At 38.3% G+C, this 18,664-nt stretch overlaps 1 protein-coding gene and 1 pseudogene across 2 annotated transcripts; one reads left to right on the top strand and one right to left on the bottom strand.

Annotated features, from left to right (window-relative positions):
• The first annotated feature begins 12,214 nt into the window (after window positions 1-12,214).
• LOC147548515 (phytosulfokine receptor 1 pseudogene) lies at window positions 12,215-15,943 on the top strand (annotated as a pseudogene). The gene has a single exon (XR_015237466.1). The product of XR_015237466.1 is annotated as a phytosulfokine receptor 1 pseudogene (transcript).
• Window positions 15,944-16,145: 202 nt separating this feature from the next.
• Window positions 16,146-18,664, bottom strand: LOC147548516 (flotillin-like protein 4). Its single transcript, XM_086668587.1, has 2 exons — window positions 17,618-18,664; window positions 16,146-16,814 (listed from the first exon to the last, which is right to left on the bottom strand). Exons 1-2 carry the CDS (start codon window positions 18,548-18,550, stop codon window positions 16,293-16,295), a joined length of 1,455 nt encoding a protein of 484 aa, XP_086524713.1. The 5' UTR covers window positions 18,551-18,664; the 3' UTR covers window positions 16,146-16,292.

The following is an 18,664-nucleotide window of genomic DNA, read 5'->3' on the forward strand; positions in this document are numbered from 1 at the left end:
GCATCTGTCACTCCCTCGGAAAACAGGTCTCCTCGACTCGAATACCAAACAACCATTGCCCCGCTTCTTCAAACTCATATGAAAATGCTCTGGTGTACCGCGTGGGAAAGCGAAACAACGATACCAAGCCTCCGAGCCCGATCCCTATGTTTCGAGCTACGACTACTCCCTAAGTCAGCCACCTGCTAACTCAAAGAGTGGGGGACAAACTATATTGGCTAAAAATAGCATTGGGCCTTCCTTATGCGCCCACCCTCGCATAACGTGAGAGGAGTGCCTTCAGTAGCCTCTGTGGTCTAGCAAGGAAGCCCATCAAAAGCCCAACACGCCTCGTAAGCCCAGAAAGTCTAAGCATGCTTGCTCAAGCCCACGTTTCTGGCATGCCAAGATATGGTCTGCCATGACAATCCACCCACACTCCAGCTAGTTGCGCGTACACGTGGCCAAGGTGTTAGAGATTGAGTCAGTCCAATCCTAGCATTTTGCTACACGTTGGAGTCATGGTAGAAGACCGAGTCTTGCGCTATTTTAAAGGAGTAGTGGACCATTTCTACTGGCAACGAGCAGACTAAGGTGGCATGCATCGTAGAGCTACCTTTCCTTCTCAAGAGATCAACGGCTAAGAAGGCAGTCTAGTGGGATCATACTATTGCGGATCTAACAACCCTGCGCCCCAAGAACGGTTACTATCCTCTACGCTCTATAAATAGAGGAAGCCTATTGGATAAGACATCTAACTCTCACCCGAAATCGTTCACTCATTCTCTACTTAGCACTCCAGAAGCTCTACTCCGATCACTTCACTCATTATATACTAAGCTATGGCTACAAATCATTTACTCCGACGACCTCTGATCTAAGCTGGCCTAAGGCAGAGATTCCGGCTAGAAGCATGCACGAAACCATATCAAAATTTGCTAGAGGCTTCTCGTTTCTCTCATTTCTTGCTAGTCGACCCTTCTGTAAGAAGAAGTCTACCCTTCCGCAAGTAGAGATCTACCCTTCCGCAAGCATAATCCTACTCTTCTATAACCAGAAGTCTACTCTGCTGATCAAGTAGTCCAGAAGCTACCACAACTCATCATTCCGTAGAATCGAGCTCCGGCCACCCTACGAGTCGCGCCACCCTGATGCTACAACGACACTAACATCATTAGTAACTCTATCTTCGATCTATCTACTTTATTTTATCGAACTAAGTTACTAACTTGACCGTCGGAGGGTCCTTGGCCGACACCATCCCCGGTGCCCTTGGACTTCACGGTTGTGTTTCTCTTGTGCAGGTCTACAGGTTTCCAGTAGCAGTTTCCTACCCTCACGTTAGCCTACCAGTAGCAGTAGCCTACCAGTAGCAGTAGCCTACTAGTAGCGGTTTCCAGCCCTGACGTTTGCCTACCCATCTACCCGACTACCAGAACCGACCTTCTGCCCGTCAACCCGTCAATTTGAAGGCTCAAAGCCTAGTTACGGGTGCCCACCTAACGATCTGTCTAACCGTGTGACTTTCTACCCGTCCACAGATATATCCGATGTTGCTTAAAATTTATGTTTTAAGTTGTAGACCAAATTTAACAGAGATCTTTGATCTCGTTTAAAAATACCAGAGTTGTTGTTATTCGATTTCATTTGTAAAAAACTCTAGATCTTGATTTCAGGATTTTAAGATCCATGAATCCAGAAAAATCACAGATTTCATTCAGAAATCTCTTAATAAGTGCCTAACCATACGAAATCGATCATAAATCGCCAACGATCCTCGATCTTCTGAATAACCATATGAAGTCAATATTTGGTCTTCTTTTAGTGAGAGAAAGGATCCCAAAATATGAATCTGATCTTTTGAACCATATGAAGTCGATCCTTGATCTTCGCTAGAATAGAAAGGAAATATTTCAGGCCCAAAATTTTTTAATGAGAGAGATTAGAAGTTATTAATCTTTTAGACAAAGAAATAGAGATGAAGAAGATGATCCATGTAAGACGTAGAAACCAAAGGGTAGATTGATTTTGGAAAGTTTTCTTAAAGAAGGGACCTAAATTTAATGCGATATGTCATCTCAGTCAGGAAAAGGTGAAGTCAACAGGCTTGTGTACCGTGCAGGGGTATAACAGGAAGAAAAAGAAAAAGTTGCATTTTCTTTACCATTTGTGACACTTTGGGTCTGCTTCAAATTTCTGGTTAAGGCTGGGGGCATCCAAATTATTGGGGGTGGTTTTTGGATCCTTGACTCATTTAATCTTATTATAATATGTATATGTGCATACATTAATACGTGTGTGTATATATATATATAGCGAAGGTCTACGAAAGCGAAAGATATTTTTTTACTCGTCACTGACACAAGTTATTTTAATCTTGTAGGATATTAATTATGAATTAACGTAGTACGTATTACAAACTGTTTTGAAAATAATTTTTTTGTGGGTTATAAATACTTTTTATCTAGAAGCGAAAGTTATTTATAAATAGACAATCACGTAATGAACTTTTATATATTTATATAAACCTATTGCAAAAAGTTTACGAAAAGCCTTTGTGTTGATCCTAACAATTTATTATTATTATAATTATTTTATATTTATTTGAATACTCTAACGAAATATGAAGATTGAAAAGGTTTGACCGGCGTAGTTACTCATTTGTCTCGTTTAACCTTTCAAACATAAACCACATATGAGTAAGTGTGAAACTTAAGATATATTTTGGTGAAATATAACTTAATCGAACTATGACAACTTCTTTTAAGTACAGTTTAGATGTGATAGGAGAGGTGGAATCAACGTCCACAACCGCTTCCTATGATTTTGTCTAGACCATTTGGCTAAAATATTTGCATTGTTATTACACTGCAACTCACAATTGAAAGTAATTCGAGTTAAAGGAATTCTGTAAACTCCTAATGGTGTTAAATGTGGCTTTGGATTGCCATTAAATATCCCTGTTCTATTGGTTTGCAAATGTTTCATTGAACTTTGGTTATCTCCTTCTATCATGAGGTGGCAAAAGTTATGAGCTCTTGACACATCTCATCCCATGTTTGCTTCACTCTCTTTATTTGTTCGAGTTTTTAGATTCATAATTTTTGCTTAACAGTGTAATATTAATGTCATTCCAATATCTTAACTTTAATTTTCGAAGGAGCTCGAGCTGAATGTCATAATCTTGATTTTGAATGAGCTAAGAGACATTACTAGATTGGATTGTCTAATCTTGATGTCTATATATCATTTGTTTAGCATTTTTAGGTAGAGAAGGAGATCTTAATTGGCGGTTATCACGCTCATCCAAATTGATGATGTTATTGCGTATTATAATCACGATGTATCAATGTCATTCAAATGTAATGATTCCGGGAGTTCAATTTCAAAAAATAAAAGAAAATCTTAAACTATTTAAACTTTTTTTTTATTTTTTTTATTTTTTTTATGTTTTAGCGGGTTGATTTAAATATTAAAGTATTCTCAAAATAGTCGTTTTAAAGTGAATATATGATAATTTATTTACTCTTTCAGAAAAATTTCTACTTACTGAATGGACTAATTTCTCTTTACTAATTGACTCCCAATACACTAGAGACAAGTCCATATACCAAAGACCAAAAAAAAAATCAGGTGAAATTAATCTAGTAGATGGCACATCTTTAATTCCCCTGAAAAACAACCTGTGAAAGTCAGTTTACTGATTTCAATGAGTTTTTTGCACATGACGAATCTACAGTAACATGTATAATACATCTCATTTGGTAATTTTCCTTGCTTTTACTGTCAAGATTTTACTTTTTAGACCTGTAACTTATTTACTTTCCGTCGTTGATCTACGAAAAATTGTTAGTACCTTTTCACAAGGTTACAGCTTGGGGAAATAATAAAAAATTTCGGGAAAAATGTAAATAGTTACAAATTTTGTTGAGGTCCAAAATTTTAATGGTAAACAAATCATCTTCTTCTTCCTCATATCCTACCACCAACTCCACCCACCACCACAAACTTTGGCACCATCTCCAACTTCACCCACCACCACCATTTTTGTCTTCTTCTTCTTCTTCTGTTTTCCTTCCAACACCACCAGCACTGAAGGAGATGCCCTTCGACCAAAGATGCAATGCAAGCAATTTTTTGGGTAGGACAATTGGTGAAGAAGATCATCAAGTCCAGACGATTTAGCGGTCAGTGTTTAGCTAGAAATCAACTACGATCGTCGAATTACTAAGTAATTCGCGACTAACTTCGACCGGATCCTACATCGAGTTACACAAAATAATGTCTATTTGAACGGATGATATGACTAGAGGGATGAGACATATAATTATGGGAGAGTCCCATAAATATGTCTCATAGGCCTAAAAGAAGTTTAGACAAAGATAGTACAAAAGGCCCAAAAGAAGGGTAATTGGGTCGGGCACCAAAAGTGGTGATATGGGGACCAAAAGGGGTCAGCCAAGCTTGGACGTGTTCCACTGATGGGGCCGCCCATATCTGCCCAATTGCGCATGGTTTGGGTGGCCACAAGTTAGAGAATTGAGAAAATAGAAACTAGTTTTTATTTTGGAGTATTTCCTAAATCTTATTCAAAATGGACTTGTAGGAAACCTAATTAGGGTTATACTCTAACTTAGGATTCTATATAATGTCTCTTAAGGAGTTGAATAAGGTGTGTAAATTTCTCAAGAAGCTTCTTTACTCTACAACATCAAGTAGAGAAAGAAAGAGAGAACTCCAACTATCTATCTAGTCATAAAGAAGAAGTAGTTCTTCAATCAAACCACCATTGGTGTTCTAGCTAGCAACAAGGTGGGAGATCAAGTTGATCGTTCGGGTGTCTTGAGTAAAAGAGCAACAATTGGAGCACTTGGTCTTCACATTCAATTGGAAAGGTTCGAGGGAAAATTAACGGTTAAGGTAATCTCTAACTCTTAGTTAATTATTAGCTTATGCATAAGATCCTGAGAATACTAGTGTTTAGACATTAGAGTGCGGACTAATGTCTGAGATTCCGCATACATCACTAGGAGACACCATAACCCAACAACCACCACCTTCATTTATCCTCTTCTCTTTCTACCCTTCCCCTCTTCTCTTTCTACCCTTCCCTCTTCTCTCTCAATCTAATCCGGCGAAGGGGAAGACCAACCAATCTGGGAGATCCCCTTTTGCTAGTCAATTAAGGGTCAAAATTTAGAAGTTTCTGGCCAATAAAACCGCCAAACCCTCCAATCCTCAGGCCTTGTAGCCTCTTTGTCAAAAATTCTTGCCTCTCTAAAAGTTGTGTCCTTGGTGGTCAATTTCGGTGGTTGGTTCATAAAGCAGTGACTGATGATGATGGTATTCTCATAATTGATTGGATCAAGGGTTTTATAGTTTTACTAACGCAGGTCCACCAACCAGTTCATATTGGTTTGGGGGATCCCCAAACCAGGATGCTGGTTGGGGGAAATACCCAATGAGTCCAACACCTTTTTCCGGTGAAGGGGATCTTCTTTTTGTTGGAATCACTAGAGAGAGAAGAAGAGATGAGAGAAAGAAAGGGGGAGGGGGGGAGAAGGAGAAAAAGGAAGAGAAAGGGAAATAATGGTGGTGATGGTGGCCTATGGTGGTGGGCAAAGAAGAAGAAATATTCGAAAAAGTAAAGGTTGTCAGCAATGGTTGTTTGTAAACCATTATCGGAGTAGAGCAAAAACGGTGGTGGAATTGGGAGAACAAAAAGAAAAGCCAAAAATTTTCACTCAAAATTATCTCTCCATAACAATGTAAAATAAATTGGTCAACTAAAGTTGACTAATTTTTACACCCTAGAAAATATTTTTATGAGTTATTTGTGAAAGGGACAAAAATACCTGGCGACGAGTTTGGGACATGAAGATGTTCTTTTTTGAGTTTAGGGCATGTTCTAACTTAGACTAAATTTACTACCCAAAAATAATGACGTCTAACAAACCTTAACGTTAGTTAACTCTAGTAAAAAACGTAAGATGCTCCAAACACTAAATTTTTTGAACTTTTGTCCCAAATTATGGCTGGGAAAAACGTCTGAAAACTCAAAACCCTTCACGGGTACCTGAGTTCGGTAGAACCCATGGGTACCCGAAACCCGAAGATGGGTTCATCCGACCCGGTGAAATAAACGGGTTGGGCTCGAGATTTGGAGTGCTGCCCGGCATCCGCCCGAACTCCGGCCCGAACCCGACCATTAATATTCATTCGACATAACACACTTAATAATGTCATCTATTTATACGATAATGCATGTGTACATTGCATGTATATATGCTTGTTTGTATGTATTTATGTATGCATAATATATATACTATACTCATATATTATATATATAACACATAATTATACATTACTACATATAGGTATGATGGTGGACCGTGCATGCGACGGTTGTATGGTGGTGGTGACCAAGGTGACAAAATATGGTACTGGCCCAGTGAGATAATGTATAAAGTGTTGGATTTTGTACGTATCTAATACATACTAATCATCTAACTAGTGTTGTAAGTGGAATCTCAAACATCATATGTTTAACACTAATTAACCAGGATCATATGCATGAACTAATAATGAACTAGAAACTGAAAGAAGAATACCTGGATTCGCTTTCCCACGAACTAGAATCCATTAACTTTATCCCGAAGAAGATGAGAGCTTCATATGTAGCTCCTCTACTTGAGACACCCGAGTCAATAACTTGATCTCCCTTCTTTCATGCCCGCTAGAACTCCATTGAAGGTTGAGAAGAAGAACTATTCTTCTTTTGACTCCATAGATAGATTGGGAGCTTTTTCTCTAAAACCCTCTGTCTCCATAAGCTGTATATTGTGAGAGAGATGATGTTTTCTCTCGAGAAAAATCCATCCCTTAGTCTGTTCTCTAATCACCCTTATATAGAGAAACCCTAATTAGAATTTGGGTCCAATTAGGTTTCCATAAGAGTCCCAGAAAAAGTAAACAGTCAGAACTCTTTCTGACCCGAAACCCTAATGGGTTTCTCCAAGTGCTATGGCCATCCATATCATCCCATAATGGGCTTGATGAAGGAGTTGAAGGAGATGTCCTTCGACCAAGGTGACAATGCGAACAATTTGTCGGATAGGACAATTGATGTGGAAGATCATCAAGTCCGATTGATTTAGGGATCGTAGAGTTGTAGCTAGAGACCAACTACGATCGTCGAATTACGAAGTAATTCGCGGCTAACTTCGATCGGATCCTACAACGGGTTACACATAAGAGTGACAAATTGATCTAGGATATGACTAGTGGGAGTGAGATATAATCATGGGAGTGTCCCATAAACATATCTCATAGGCCTAAAAAGGAATTAGGCAAAGATAGTACAAAAAGGCCAAAAACAGGGTTTTTGGGCCTAGACCGGTTCGGGTACTTCTAGGACTCGGATTGGGCTGAATTTTGGAGGGTTAGTTGCTGATATAATAAACATTATATCTGCCAATTTTCGTGGTGTTTGGGCACCTCCTCCTTAGGGAATTGAGAAAATATCAATAGTTGCTATTTTCGACTATTTCCCTAAATCTTATTCTAAAGGGTGTTTTAGGAAACCTAAAAGGAGGTGGATTCTTATTAGGGTTCTATATAAACACTCTTAGGACAGAGAATAAGGTGTGGAATTTCTCTCTAAGCTTTCTTACTCTACCACATCAAGTAGAGAGGAGAAAGTGAGCTAATTCCCATTAACTATCTATCTAGTCAAAGAAGAAGGTGTTCTTCTTTTCCAACCACCATTGGTGTGCTAGCTATACAACAAGGTGGGAGATCAAATTGATTGCTCGTGTCCCAAGTAGAGGAGCTACACTTGAAGCTCTTGGTCTTCTTCAATCAATTCAACTAGTTCGAGGGAAAAGCGATTAAGGTAATCTACTATCTCCATTAGATTAATTACTAGTTTTGCATGTGATCCTGGGAATACTAGTGTAGACATTAGATGTCATATTTCCGCTATAAACACTAGTAGAAGGGTGTAAATCCCTACACTTGATATGCCCGGCCCATTGACATCACACGGTCGGTCATGGGTTGCCCCTAATCGGATGTGATCTGGGCACCCACCCAGTGGGTTTTGCACTTTTCGGGTCTCCTCTTTCGAGCCAGATTCATTCTATCTTTTGGCACTATCAGACTGGATTATCTTCATCTATAGGCAAGCTTCCATGAGTCAACTCTCTCCGATCAAGCTACCACTCTTTGGTGTAACCCGTTATAGGATCCGGTCTATGTTAGCCGCGGATTACCGAAGTGATCTGATGATCGTAAGCGGCTTCTAGCTAAACATTACGATCCCTAATTGGACCAGACTAGATGATCTTGCGGATAAAGTCATCGTCATCCTAACTAACAAATTGTACGCATTTCCACCTTGGTCGAAGGACACTCATTCAGAAGGACATCTCCTTCCAGATCGAAGGACTATATCCTTCATAAAGTAGATTAAATGTACTTTGATATGTTAAAAATAGTTTAAGTATATAATATATATAATATATATATATATACACATATTATTGTTCGAGGTGCCCTTTGACAAGGCATTGTTAAGAGAAACTTAATTGAGTTTCAGTTTCCATGGAAATTTCCGTAGCCATTGATAGAAATATTTTGGTCATTTCGACCGAGATATTTCAAAATTTTGGTGTAAAATCCGATACCCGACCGCCCGATTCCTTAGAAATCCGAAAGGTTTGACGGACTTGAACGGATTTTGGACACTAGGATTTTTAAAATAACCCGTTTGATTAAGCCTGAGAACCCGATGTAGGGTTGTGGTGTCACCTAGTGTTCTTAGCGGAATCTCAGACATCTCATGTCTAACACTAGTATGGTCCCAAGATCATCATGCATAAGCTAATAATTAACTAAGAGTTTAGGATTACCTTAATCGCTAATTTTCTCTCGAACCTTTCCAATCGAATGCGAAGACCAAGAGCTCCACGTGTTGCTCCTCTACTCATGACACCTGAATGATCTATTGATCCCCCACCTTGTAGCTAGATAAGTCTCCAATGGTGTTTCTCTTCTCTACTTGATGTGGTAGAGTAAGAAAATTTATTGAGAAATTCCACACCTTATTCAAGTCCCTAAGAGACCTTATATAGAGTTCTTAGTTAGAGTTCAACCCTAATTAGATTCCTAAAAAGTCCTTTTTGAATAAGATTAAGGAAATAGTCGAAAATATAAACTACTTTCTTTTTCCAAATTCCTAAAGATGTGGCCGTCCAAATCCACCCAAATTGGGCAGATCTGACCGGCCCCATTAGGGGAACCTGCCAGCCATTGCCGGCCCCAATCCGGGCCCAAAAAGTCTCATTTTTGCCCCCGACCCAAAACCCCCTTTTTGGGCCTTTTGTGCTATATTTGCCTAAACTTGTTTTAGGCCAATGAGACATGTTTATGGGACTCTCCCAGGATTATATGTCTCATTCCCACTAGTCATATCATCCGATCAAATAGACATTCTTATGTGTAACCCGATGTAGAATCCAGTCGAAGTTAGCCGCGAATTACTTCGTAATTCGACGATCGTAGTTGGTTTCTAGCTAAACACTACGACCCCTAAATCAACCGGACAATTGATGATCTTCTTCATCAATTCTCCTATCCGACAAATTGCTCGGATTGCATCTTTGATCGAAGGACATCCCCTTAACCCGAATGAACATAGAGTTTTAAAGGCCGACCAGATTGATGATATGAACCCAACCAGCCCGACCCAGACCGATTCCCACCCCTACCCAAATACTAATTTATTAAATTTAGATCCTCTAAAAATAGTTTTGCGAAAAAAAAAAAATCAATAATATCCAAAATAAAAAGGAAAATTTTATTTATATAAATAAAATAAATGTATAAAAACCGGTTAATGAAACCCTAGCTCTTCGTATCAAATGAGTTGAAAAGGTTTATGTGATCTCATATATGGTTTCACTTGAAGCTTTAAAACCCTCAAGTGTTCTGAAATCCTTGGTCGTAGGTCTAAACCTCTCAAGGAGGATTTCTTCATGAACCCTCCGCGAATCTCTCTCTCGAATGTGGGTCTCACTCTCCCGGTCTCTATTTGTCTTTCGTCTCACAAATCTGACGAAGGAAATGTTTCTCTTTTCTAAAACCCCTTTGATCTTAGACGAAGAAAAATGATTTTGTTTTAAAACATTGAGGGTCTGAAACTTTCGAGGAAGGGTTCCCCTAAAAACTTCTTCCCTTTTTCTCAGACAATAGGGATTCCGACGAAAGAGAACCCTTCCCTTTGCAAGAGTTGTGAGAGAAAAGAGTGACAATAATGGTGGACATCCATGATTTTTCCCAACTAAAATTTTGGATTAACAAAACGTTACTATCCAAAGGCGCATCCTAAATTTCTCTTCTTTTGATCTTTTTGAAAAAAATTGCAAGACTAGTGTTGGGGCATCTGAATTCAAGAAAATTGTGTTTGGGACATCTGAATCTAAGAAATTTGTGTTTGGGACATCAAAATTTTTTAAAATTTATTGTCTGGGACATCACACGTTTTTTGACTAATAAAAATTCACGATCAAGGGTTCCAGAACCCTCGAGGGTTTTAAAGCTTCAAGCAAAACCATAATGAGATTTTCACTTGAAATCTTTTTTACTTGTTTGATTCGAAGAGGGTTTCTTCGCCGTTTATGTAAATGTATTTTATTGATGTAAATAATTATTTTATTTTATTTTGAATATTTATGACAAAAATTACAAAACTACTGTTAAGAGATCAAAATTTAAGAAATTAGTGTTCGAGGCATAAAAGTTAAAAAAAGATTTGTGTTTGGTGCATCTTACATTTTTCATTAGAGTTAACTTACTTTAAGGTTTGCTAGACATCATTATTTTTGGATGGTAAAGTTAGAGCAAGTCCAACCATGAGAGCCTTAGGCTACAATCAACTATTTTTAGTTATAGGGCTCTACCGAAAAAAAATTCAACTCCAACCATGAGATGCTTTGGCCTAAAAGATTTGTCTATGTGCAAGACATATGTGTGCTATTTTGTGTATGTGCGAAAAACGTGTGTGATGTTGTGCATGTACGAAACACGTGTGTGAAATTTTTTCATATTTTTCTGGATTAATTCCGTTTTGTCCCCTAAGGACCAAATTTTTTCATAAGTGTCCGACAGTTCGATTTGCCCCCTAAGGACCAAATTTTTACGAAATTATCCCCGGGGACCAAAATGAAATTATTTCTCAAAAAAAGGTTAAAGGCATAAAAGCCACATTACCTCTTTCTTTCTCCCCCACTTCACCTTATCTCTTCTCAATCACACCACCTCGTCTCCACCTCACCTCTCTTCTCTCGCGAATGGTCGCCGACCGGAATAAAAAATTATGGCCGACCACCTTTAACCTAAAAAAAAATTCTTCTTCCTTTCTCTCTCTTCATTTCTCTCTCTTCTTCTCTCTCTTTCCTTTCTCTCATTTCTCTCTCAAAAGCCGCTGACTGGGGTTTCCTTCGCCGGAGGTCTGCTTCGACAGACCTTCGACAGACCTTCGAAGGTCTGTTGAAGCAGATCTCAAAAGACCTTCGAAGGTCAATTTTTATGAGTAGATCTTTGAATTTTAAAGATCCACCCGAACAGGTAGATATTTGAATTTGACCATTTTATGAGTAAATTTGTTTCGAAAAGTTTTGTGCTGGATCTTTGATTAAAAGTTCTTAATTTTTAATAAAAAATAGTAACACGTTATTTCAAAGTTCTTAAAAAAAGTTGTAAACCAATGACACTAAACTTTGAAGTCCTTAAAAAAAGATCTGAACCAATAACGCGAAAGTTTAAAGTTCTTAAATAAAAGTTTGAACCAATAACACAAAACTTCAAAATTTTTAAAAAGTTCGAAACCAACAACACTAAACTTGAAAGGTCTTACAAATTTTGAAGATCTGCCAAAAGTTCTGAACGAATAAATCCAGGTCCCAAGCAACTGCTTTGATGGCTTTGGGCCAGACCTACCCATTCCCAAAATAAATCTATTTTTATTTCCCAAAAGTGAGGGCTTTCACAAACAAAATAGTAGAAAACTTGGCAAAGTGCAGAAAGAAAACTTGGCAAAGTGCTGCCTTTGACTTTTTATCCCAAAGAGACAATCTCTACTTGATTCTATCTGGTCATAGCGGGTAAAGTAATTCGGGTCATCCTCATTCCGTGTAGTCATAAATACAATTTTTTGTCTCTTTCTCCCACTAACGACTGCTTGGAAATAAACGTCTCTCTCTCTCTCTCTCCTCATTTTCTTTCTCTAAAAGCGCACATTGGCAGTGGATTCTTTAATCAGATGTCAAAATGTTGAAAGTCAAATCCCCCATTGTTCTTTTTAAAATTGAAAAAAAACTCAACCTTTCTTATTTTGTTTTCTCATTTGATTATTTTATCTTCTTTTTCTTTAACGAAACAACTTGGAACATAGAAATCGTCTGACCTGAAATCAATCTTTAGAGCTCAAACAAAAATGGGGTTTTCCTGAAAAAAGATTTTTTATACTGAAATTAGAAAGAAAAAGAAAAAACCCATTTGTTCTTTTCTTAATTTTGGAGAAGAAATAGATTTGTTGGATTTAAGAGTTCATTTGAAGATATGGGTATTGAAAATTTATGGGTTTGCTTCATTTTTCTTATGTTAATTATTTCTCAAGTTCAAGTTTTGAATTCTCAAAATCTTACTTGCAACTCCAATGATCTTAAAGCCTTGGAAGGGTTCTTAAAGGGTTTAGATTCAAGGGTTGAAGTTTGGGGATTAGGTATGAATGGTTCTTTATCTTCTACTTCAAATTGTTGTAAATTAGTTGGGGTTTTATGTGATTCTTCATCAAGGGTTATTGGATTAAACCTAGGGAAGAAGAAATTAATGGGAACTATCTTTGAATCTTTGGGTGATTTAGATCAACTGAAAACCCTAAATCTCTCACAAAATTATCTAAAAGGTTTGGTTCCATCAAAACTATTTCTTTTAAAGAAACTTGAGATTCTTGATTTGAGTTTTAATCAATTATCTGGTTCAATTCCTATGGAGATTGATTTACCCTCTTTAAGCTTCTTGGATTTTTCTTACAATTCCTTCACTAGTCCTTTCAATACAGGTATATGCAAAAACTCAACTCAAATTCAAGTTCTTAACCTAACCATGAATAATTTCACTGGAAATTTTCCAGTTGGTTTTGGAACTTGTTCTTCTTTGCAAGAACTTTACCTAAACTCTAATTTTCTCTCTGGTAATTTGCCTGATGATTTGTTCTTGTTAAAGAATTTGAATAGATTACATCTTCAAGATAACTTGCTTTCAGGTTTACTTGGTGATAAAATCAGTAACCTCTCTAATCTTGTTCAATTAGATCTTTCTTTGAATAGATTTTCAGGTAATCTTCCTGATGTGTTTTATAACCTAAGAAAGCTAAGAAGATTTTCAGCTCAATCAAATTTGTTTGTTGGGAATTTACCCACTTCTTTATCAAATTCACCCACAATCCAATTCCTTAATCTTAGGAACAATTCTCTAAATGGCTCAATAAATCTTAATTGCACATCCATGGTTAGTTTAACTTCTTTAGATTTCGGTTCGAACAAGTTCAATGGGCCTTTTCCGGGTAGTCTTGCTGATTGCCGTGGGCTAACAACGATTAATCTTGCTCGTAATAAGTTCAATAGCGAAATACCCGAGAACTTTAAGAATTTACAGTCTCTTACTTACCTCTCATTATCAAATTCTAGTCTACATAATATTGCGTCTGCTCTTTCAGTTCTACAACAATGTAAGAACTTAACAACTTTGGTTCTTACCTTAAACTTCAAGTCTGAAGAAATGCCTGCTGATCTGAATCTAGTCTTTCCCAAACTGAAAGCTCTAGTAATTGCAAATTGTGGTTTAATTGGTTCAGTTCCAAATTGGTTAATTGGTTCGACTAATTTGCAACTGCTAGATCTGTCTTGGAACCGTTTAAGTGGAACAATTCCAGATTGGTTTGGTCAGATGAATTCTCTGTTTTACTTGGACTTGTCAAACAATTCTTTGTCCGGGGAAATCCCGAAAGACTTAACCCAACTTCAGAGTCTCATCAGTCGTAACATCTCATTGCAAGATGCGGTTGACTTCCCGTTCTTCACGAAAACCAATGGAAGTCCACAGAGTTTTCAGTATAATCAGGTTATGAGTTTCCCTCCGTCATTAGTTCTGAGTTTCAATATGCTAAGTGGGCCGCTCTTGCCTGAGTTTGGGAGTTTAAAGAAGCTTCATTTGTTTGATCTAAAATGGAATCGTCTAGACGGATCCATTCCAGCTGAACTTTCGGGTATGACAAACTTGGAGACTTTGGATTTGTCTCATAATAATCTTTCTGGAACGATACCTTCCTCACTCACTAACCTCAGCTTCTTATCGAAGTTCAGTGTTGCTTTTAATCAATTAGTTGGAAGGATTCCTTCAGGGGTTCAGTTTTCTACTTTCCCACCTTCGAGTTTCGAGGGAAACCCAGGTCTTTGCCCTCAGCACTCTAACTCATGCATTCCATTGAATTCTCCCGTCTTAACGAGAAAAACACCAAAAAGAAGAGGCAGTATTATTGGAGTTGCTATTGGGATTGGATCAGGAATGCTTTTGCTTCTCCTCTTCGTATTCTTGACTGTGAATAAGATTCAAAATCGTAAACAAGTTGATCTTGAACAAAACGGCAATGATTTCATTGATAAAGACTCGGATATGTTTGGATCGAGATCGGTGATCTTGTTCCAAAGCACTGATATCACTAAAGAGCTATCTATTGAAGATCTTTTGAAATCCACAAACAACTTTGATCAAGCAAATATCATCGGGTGTGGAGGCTTCGGTTTGGTATACAAAGCAATCCTGCCAGATGGAAGAAAGGTTGCAATTAAACGGCTTTCAGGTGACTGCGGACAGATGGATAGAGAGTTCAATGCTGAAGTCGAGACTCTCTCTAGAGCTCAACATGAGAACCTTGTCCTCCTTCAAGGTTATTGTAGATGCAAAGATGATAAGCTTTTAATTTATTCTTACATGGAGAACGGAAGTTTAGATTACTGGTTACATGAGAAAAGTGATGGTGCTACCTCACTTGACTGGGAAACAAGACTTCGAATAGCTCAAGGGGCAGCAAGAGGACTGGCTTACTTGCACCAATTTTGTCGGCCCCAAATTTTGCATCGTGACATCAAATCAAGTAATATCCTCCTCGACGGAAGCTTTCAAGCCCACTTAGCTGATTTTGGGCTTGCAAGGCTTATACGCCCTTACGACACACACGTCTCCACGGACCTAGTTGGAACTTTAGGATATATCCCTCCAGAATATGGTTTAGCTTCAGTTGCCACTTTCAAAGGGGATGTTTATAGTTTTGGGGTCGTACTATTGGAACTTCTCACAGGTAAGAGACCGATGGATATGTGCAGACCAAAGGGTTGTCGTGATTTGATATCATGGGTTCGTCAGATGAGGATTGAGAAGAGGGAAAGTGAGGTTTTTGATCCATTTATATATGGTAAGGACCATGATAAGGAAATGTTATTGGTTCTTGAAATGGCCTGCCTTTGTTTAAGCGAGTGCCCTAAATCGAGACCTAACACTCAGCAGATAGTATTATGGCTCGACGACATCAATCTAGATGCGGCTAAATAAGAAATCAAGTCAATAATATACATAAAAAGCTCACTTTGGGTAGATCTGTTTCTCCACCTCTCAATGGGTCTCTGCAATTAGGTCAGCTGTAAGTACATACTCAGATTTTTCATATTATCAAAGTTTTGTTTTCCAACTTAGGAAGAAAGATCTAATCTAAACGTAAAACTCATATTAACATTTATGTCAAGTTTTTGAGTTCATTGGAGTGGAATGTTTATAAGAAATCTGTAATTTATAGTTTCAGAAAGCTCCGTTAATTTTGCAAATAAAAGGTAAACGCTGTTACATCTGTTTTGGAATAGGACGGTTTATACTTGTTTTGTGATGTTAATGGTTGTTACGACTGCTCAGGCGCTAGCCGGGCAAAATGACCGACGTGCCAAGCCACGTCGGAGATCTGCCCAGGGTCTGCCTGGGCAGTCTGTTGCTGTATCATGTTGGAAGACAAAATAGACGTAACTGGACAACACAAGTAGAACGAGCCAACCACGTCGCAAAAAATAAATTCATATCTCCATGTGTTTTGTTTGTTAAAGGAAAATAAACCAAGCTAGCTACTTAATCAAAACTAAAAACCAAAACCAAACCCCTAATAATGATTGTCAACTAAAGAAAGTAGTGGTAGATTAAGATGGTATCTAATTGCTACTATCACCAGTAGAACGAGCCAACCATGTTGGTGGAGTCATCCCAGTCTGCTCCTCCACAGTCTGAAACAACGGCGGTAACATCTTATAAACTCCGGCTATCTGTTTCATGGCTCCTACACCACTCTCTCCACTTAAACTAGTAGACGAAGAAGAATCACCATTAGTCCAGATACTAATCTTTGGGTTCAACCCTTTAACAGCAGTTGCATTGATCTTAGCAATGTCTTGAAACATTCCACCGGTAACCATTAAGTAGTCTCTTAATGCACCATAATTTCCATCGAATGCTTTTAATAGAGTTTGAACGTAGATGCCTTGTGCTTCTGCTAATGCAACCAAACCCTCTGCCTCTTTTCTTTTGGTGTATAGTTCTCCGTCCGCAGCCTGTTGTCGAGCGTAGAGTTGTGCCTCAGCTGCAAGTCTTTGAGCCTCGGCCGCTTTTTCCTTCTCATATAACACTGCCTCTGCTTCTTTCTGTTTCTTATACAACTCCCAGTTTGCTTCTTGTACCTGCAGGTTTCATAATCAATTATTAAGGTAACAGTGTTCAATCTCATATGTCAAAGAATTATTTTGAGTATCAAATTTATCCACACTCCATCGATTTACTTGGGGATCGGCTACGGATCAGGGGTAGACCGAGCTGATCCTCAGCCGAACCACCGAGTCAGGTGGTGGGCATGTGAGTTACTCGGCTTAACTCGGCCAACGCGAGAGAACCTTAAAATTGTTGGAATTGTCCGTCTTCCTATTCTACTTTTCCCTTTCTTTTTCCAAAAAACTATTCATACAAGTCAATTACATCAAACAGACATTCCTTTTCTATAAACACGGTCGATTTACTTCGTGTTCATTAATTTATTGTTTTTATACTTCCAAAACTTGTTAACGAAAATATTAACCACAAAGTTAGAATCTATGGTATATATGTTATATAATTGTTGTATCAATAGAATAACTCTTCTTTAAGAGATATATATTTTTCTCATGGTTGAACATGGGTGCCTCTATAGGTGCTACCTTCGGTTTGCATTTAGTCCAATCCTCACTCGGCACTACCCGTGGGCCTCTGAGTGAGCAGTCCAAGGCCCATGAATAGGGAATCCGAGGGCACTCAGAGTGGGCTTAATCCTTATTGTTTAAGCGAGGGTCGGACCGCCCCAATTCGCGGGGCGGCCTAGAGATGCACCCATTGAACATTATTGAATTTTTTTTTTTTGTTGAAATGAACATTATTGAATTTCCTTTCCCCAAGTGTGGTTAGATGGTTGATATGATTAATGAAAAGAAGTGAGAGTAAAATAGTAAAATACCTTAATGTCATACTCAACACTAGCCTTACTGAGGAACTCAGCCTTGAGCTTCTCAGTCTGAGTCAAAGCATTCTTCAACTCAACTTCCCTTTGCAACTCAGCTTCTTTAATAGCCACAGCCTTAACCGATTCGACCTCAGCCAATTGTGCCAATTGAGCCCACTTAGACTTCCTCGTCGCCAACTCGGCATTAGCCTCAGCCATCTCAGCCTCCCTTTGGTTTTCATATATTTTAACTTCAGTCTTAACCTTAATCTCTTCTTTCTGTCCTTCACCATGTCTCTGCATTGCTATAATCCTCGTTTCCGCGTCAATCTTAGCTGCATTCTGAGCAGTCTGACCTGCCCTCAATTTAGCTCCAACTTCACCTTTCATCTTCGCTTCCGAAACATCGATTTTTGCTTGATTTGCAGCTTCATTCTGAATCTTTTGACCCAAGTAAGAAAAATACTCATGCCCAGGAACATCAACTAATTGTTTGATATTAGCATTATAAATTAACAACCCAAATTGACTAAGTTCAAGTTGAACTTTGTCAAATACTTCTCTTTTAAATTCTTTAGTACCTTTGAAAACTTCTTCCATAGTCATTGATGCAGCAAGAACCCTAGTTTCACCTTCAATTATACCTTGAACAAGTTCTTTAACATGGTTAGAATGACCGTCGTGACTCGAAAGAAGTTTCGCGTACTTTATGAGACTTTCTTGTTCTTCGATTTTCGGGCCGATTGTAAAAACTGCAGGTAAGACGAAAGCGAGTTTCTCCGAACTCATCGCTTGGACGTCGAACGTGTAGTTGACCGGAGAAACGTCGAAGATGTTGCAGGATTGCCCGGGGAGAACCCATGCTTTCTTTGCTAGTTTCACATCTTCTATTCCATAACCGGTTATCACAAGGTATTGTGTAGCTTTGGCAACTTTGTATAACGACATTGTTAATTTCTACACAGAGAGAGAGAGAGAGAGAGAGACTGGTTTCAGATATTAGAGAGAGATAGGTCTTTTGGGTGTTTTTATAGAGAACAAGAGATGATGATTGATTAGGGT

The sequence above is a fragment of the Eschscholzia californica genome, unplaced genomic scaffold (genome assembly GCF_041429995.1).
Source record: "Eschscholzia californica isolate CP2 unplaced genomic scaffold, dmEscCali1.0.p SCAF_3, whole genome shotgun sequence".
NCBI lineage: Eukaryota > Viridiplantae > Streptophyta > Magnoliopsida > Ranunculales > Papaveraceae > Eschscholzia > Eschscholzia californica.